Source organism: Chionomys nivalis, chromosome 8 (genome assembly GCF_950005125.1).
Source record: "Chionomys nivalis chromosome 8, mChiNiv1.1, whole genome shotgun sequence".
Taxonomy (NCBI): domain Eukaryota; kingdom Metazoa; phylum Chordata; class Mammalia; order Rodentia; family Cricetidae; genus Chionomys; species Chionomys nivalis.
In genome coordinates, this window is record NC_080093.1 from 92,201,870 (window position 1) to 92,204,613 (window position 2,744).

At 49.7% G+C, this 2,744-nt stretch overlaps 1 protein-coding gene across 1 annotated transcript; it reads right to left on the bottom strand.

Moving 5' to 3' along the window:
- Nucleotides 1–755: 755 nt before the first annotated feature.
- On the bottom strand, nt 756–2,288 carry LOC130879960 (ubiquitin carboxyl-terminal hydrolase 17-like protein B). Its single transcript, XM_057778774.1, has one exon. The coding sequence runs from the start codon at nt 2,286–2,288 to the stop codon at nt 756–758; it is 1,533 nt and encodes a 510-aa protein (XP_057634757.1).
- Between the last annotated feature and the right edge of the window lie 456 nt (nt 2,289–2,744).

The following is a 2,744-nucleotide window of genomic DNA, read 5'->3' on the forward strand; positions in this document are numbered from 1 at the left end:
ATTTTAAGAAGCCCCGAGGCCCCTGCTATGAAACTACTGTGCAGGTGATTCAGTTACCCACCTAATCCCATCCTGTTGACGCCATAACACTGGATTTCATTCCCTGTTGAAGCAATAAAACCAGATTACTGTTTTTCTAGTCCTAAGCAGAGTAAATGCTTCTAATATTCTTCAGTATTGATTTGCATCAAGGCCAAAAAGAAAAGACCAACAAACAGTGTGAAGTAACAGGATTTATTTGCTGAAGTACAATGAATAAAAAAGCCCTTCCAGTGTGTTGTATATAGTCGAGCCAAAGAAAGACCTTATAGGAAACAGCTACAAAAAGTACACTGAATAAAAAAGTCCCTCCGGTATCAGATACATAGCAAACCCTAAAGAAAGATTTTTACAAGAAATAGTTAAAGAAGGCAGTTTGGCCAGCACCTTGCAGGCTTAGCAGAAATCCTGCATCAAAGCCTGTGAGTGGTAAATTAGCCTCTGCCCTGATCAGAGTCCCTGATTACCAGTAGAGGCCTCGGGAGATGTCCCCTAGGAACCCAGAAGCTTTCAGGAGTTTAATTCATATTAGGAACCTGGAGAGTTACTTCCACATCCAGTCTTGCTAGAGACTCAGCAAGGCCAGGCAAGGGCACAGAGGAAGGGTGATAATTCACACTTCCTAGGGGCACAGATGCAAGTCTCTTGTTTCCAGGGACTCCTCAAGTTCACGGTGTGTCCACAGGAGCCAGGGTCAGCAATTGGAGTGAGCACTATTAAACAACCAGAGACCTCCACCTTTGCTTGTTCTTCTTGATTCTGGATCTTCCTCCCTGAGGGCCCACGTCTCTCTGAGCAGGCAGGAACTTGGCTGAAGTGCGACATGGGTAATTCTCCTTGTTGGGACCAATCGTGTCCCAGTGCCCTCTGTGTCTGGGCTGGTGAATAACAACCGCATCAGCTGGCAGAGTGGACTCAGTTTTCCTGAGGTTCAGCACAGGTTTCGAGTAGTTGTGTTCCAGAAGTGCTTTCCACTGGTCTAAGGATATTTCTTTGGCTGCAGCGCTCTCCACGGGCCTGTGTGGCTCTACAGCTCCCACACAAGATCCTCTGTTGAGCTTTCTCTGTCGGTCTTGGCCAACTGTGCCTACCGGCCCAGTGACGCTGTCCTTTTCGAGTTCAGTCTCCCGAACGTAGAGAAGCACATAGGCTGGCTCACTCAGGACAGAAGTCACATCACACCTGGCGACCTTAGAGTCGTCCATCTTATACCACTTCCCATTGCCAGCTCTGACATAACAGAAGTAATGTCCACTGTGGCACGTCAAACCGGCATGGACCAGAACAGCATAGAGTACATAGACCAGTGGTCCTCCATTAGGCTGAGTCATGTATGGCCGCAGGTCAAGGGACTCAGGGTAGCTCACTTTTCTGTCGACTTTGTCGCCCGTGAAACCTGAGAAGCGATTCAAGACCAGCATGAGAACCTTCGGGGCAGTTTGAACCATCAGGGTCTTCGAAGCTGTCGTCTTCCCCTGGCAATGGTCACAGTGGTAGGCATTTTCTCCACACAGCACTTCGGCCTGCACTAAATCCTCCAAGGCTTGCTTCACACTCTGAGCCGCGTGGATATCCAGGGATATGTCCAGGAACGGGTTAAAGGAATCTGAGGTGCCCTGGCAGTGGAGACACTTGATCTGAGATCTCCATGAGCCTCCAAATATCGCGTGGATAGGGGTGCTGTTCTCAGTTGGGGCTCCTGAGTTCTTGCTCCCTCGAAGGCAGGATTCGTGCATGGCATTCAAGGTGAACATCAGAAACTCGTGGGCATCCTCCTGCTTGTGCTTGTGGAAGGCGCCAGTCAGCTTCTTTGAAGGCTGCATGACCTCCCCGGAGTGGCAGAAACTCTGGGTCACATGAGCTTCCATGGCACACATTGAGCAGCCTCCCTGGTGACCGCAGCTCTGAGAATGCTCCCGGGAGAGCATGTACTTGGCAAGAGGTGGCGTGTGCGTCAGACACTGCAAGGCTGCATTAAGGTAGCAACTGTTTCCAGTGTTCTGGAGACCCGCACCCACGCTGTGGAACCTCTCCCAACTCATTCTGGGCTTGGCCCTGGCAGCCAGCTCTGCTGCCACTAGCCCTTCATCTGGACGCAGGTCTGGGGCGGCAGGAGCTAACATGGCTAAAAGTGCTGAAGGATAAGAACACAAAGATACCTCAGGATCAACAGTGTTGGTCGAGGACGTAGGAGCTGGAAAGGCCTTGCTCTGAGATTCACCTTCTGAGAGCCACTGGGCTGCCTCCATGTCTCCAGATGCCACTTCCAAACACTGTGCTGGGGTCTTCTCAGGGAGAACAAAGGTGATGTGTTTCCTTCTGAAGAGCACTCCAAATGAGGAAGGCATCCAAAGGCTCAGCTTTTAAATTCAATCCTCTGACCACACCCACTAATCCCTGCTGGATCAGCCAATCCCCTACAAGCCTATAATTGCCTAGAGCAAATTAGGGTGTGGTTTATGCAAAGCAGTACTGGAATCTTATCTCTTTGGAGTCCATTTTCCTAGGTGTCTTAAACTTGGGTTTTCCTTGTAACAAAACCATAAAACCTCAGCAGATAAAGCAAGGAAGAATAGGCCTACTGTACAAGAGTCTCCTTCATGTTGTCAGTCCCACCAAATGCCAGTGTAGACTACCAACCCGAATTGGTTCTGGACCAATTAAGCAGGCTTTACATCTTTGCACAACAGGGGCGGTTCCACCTA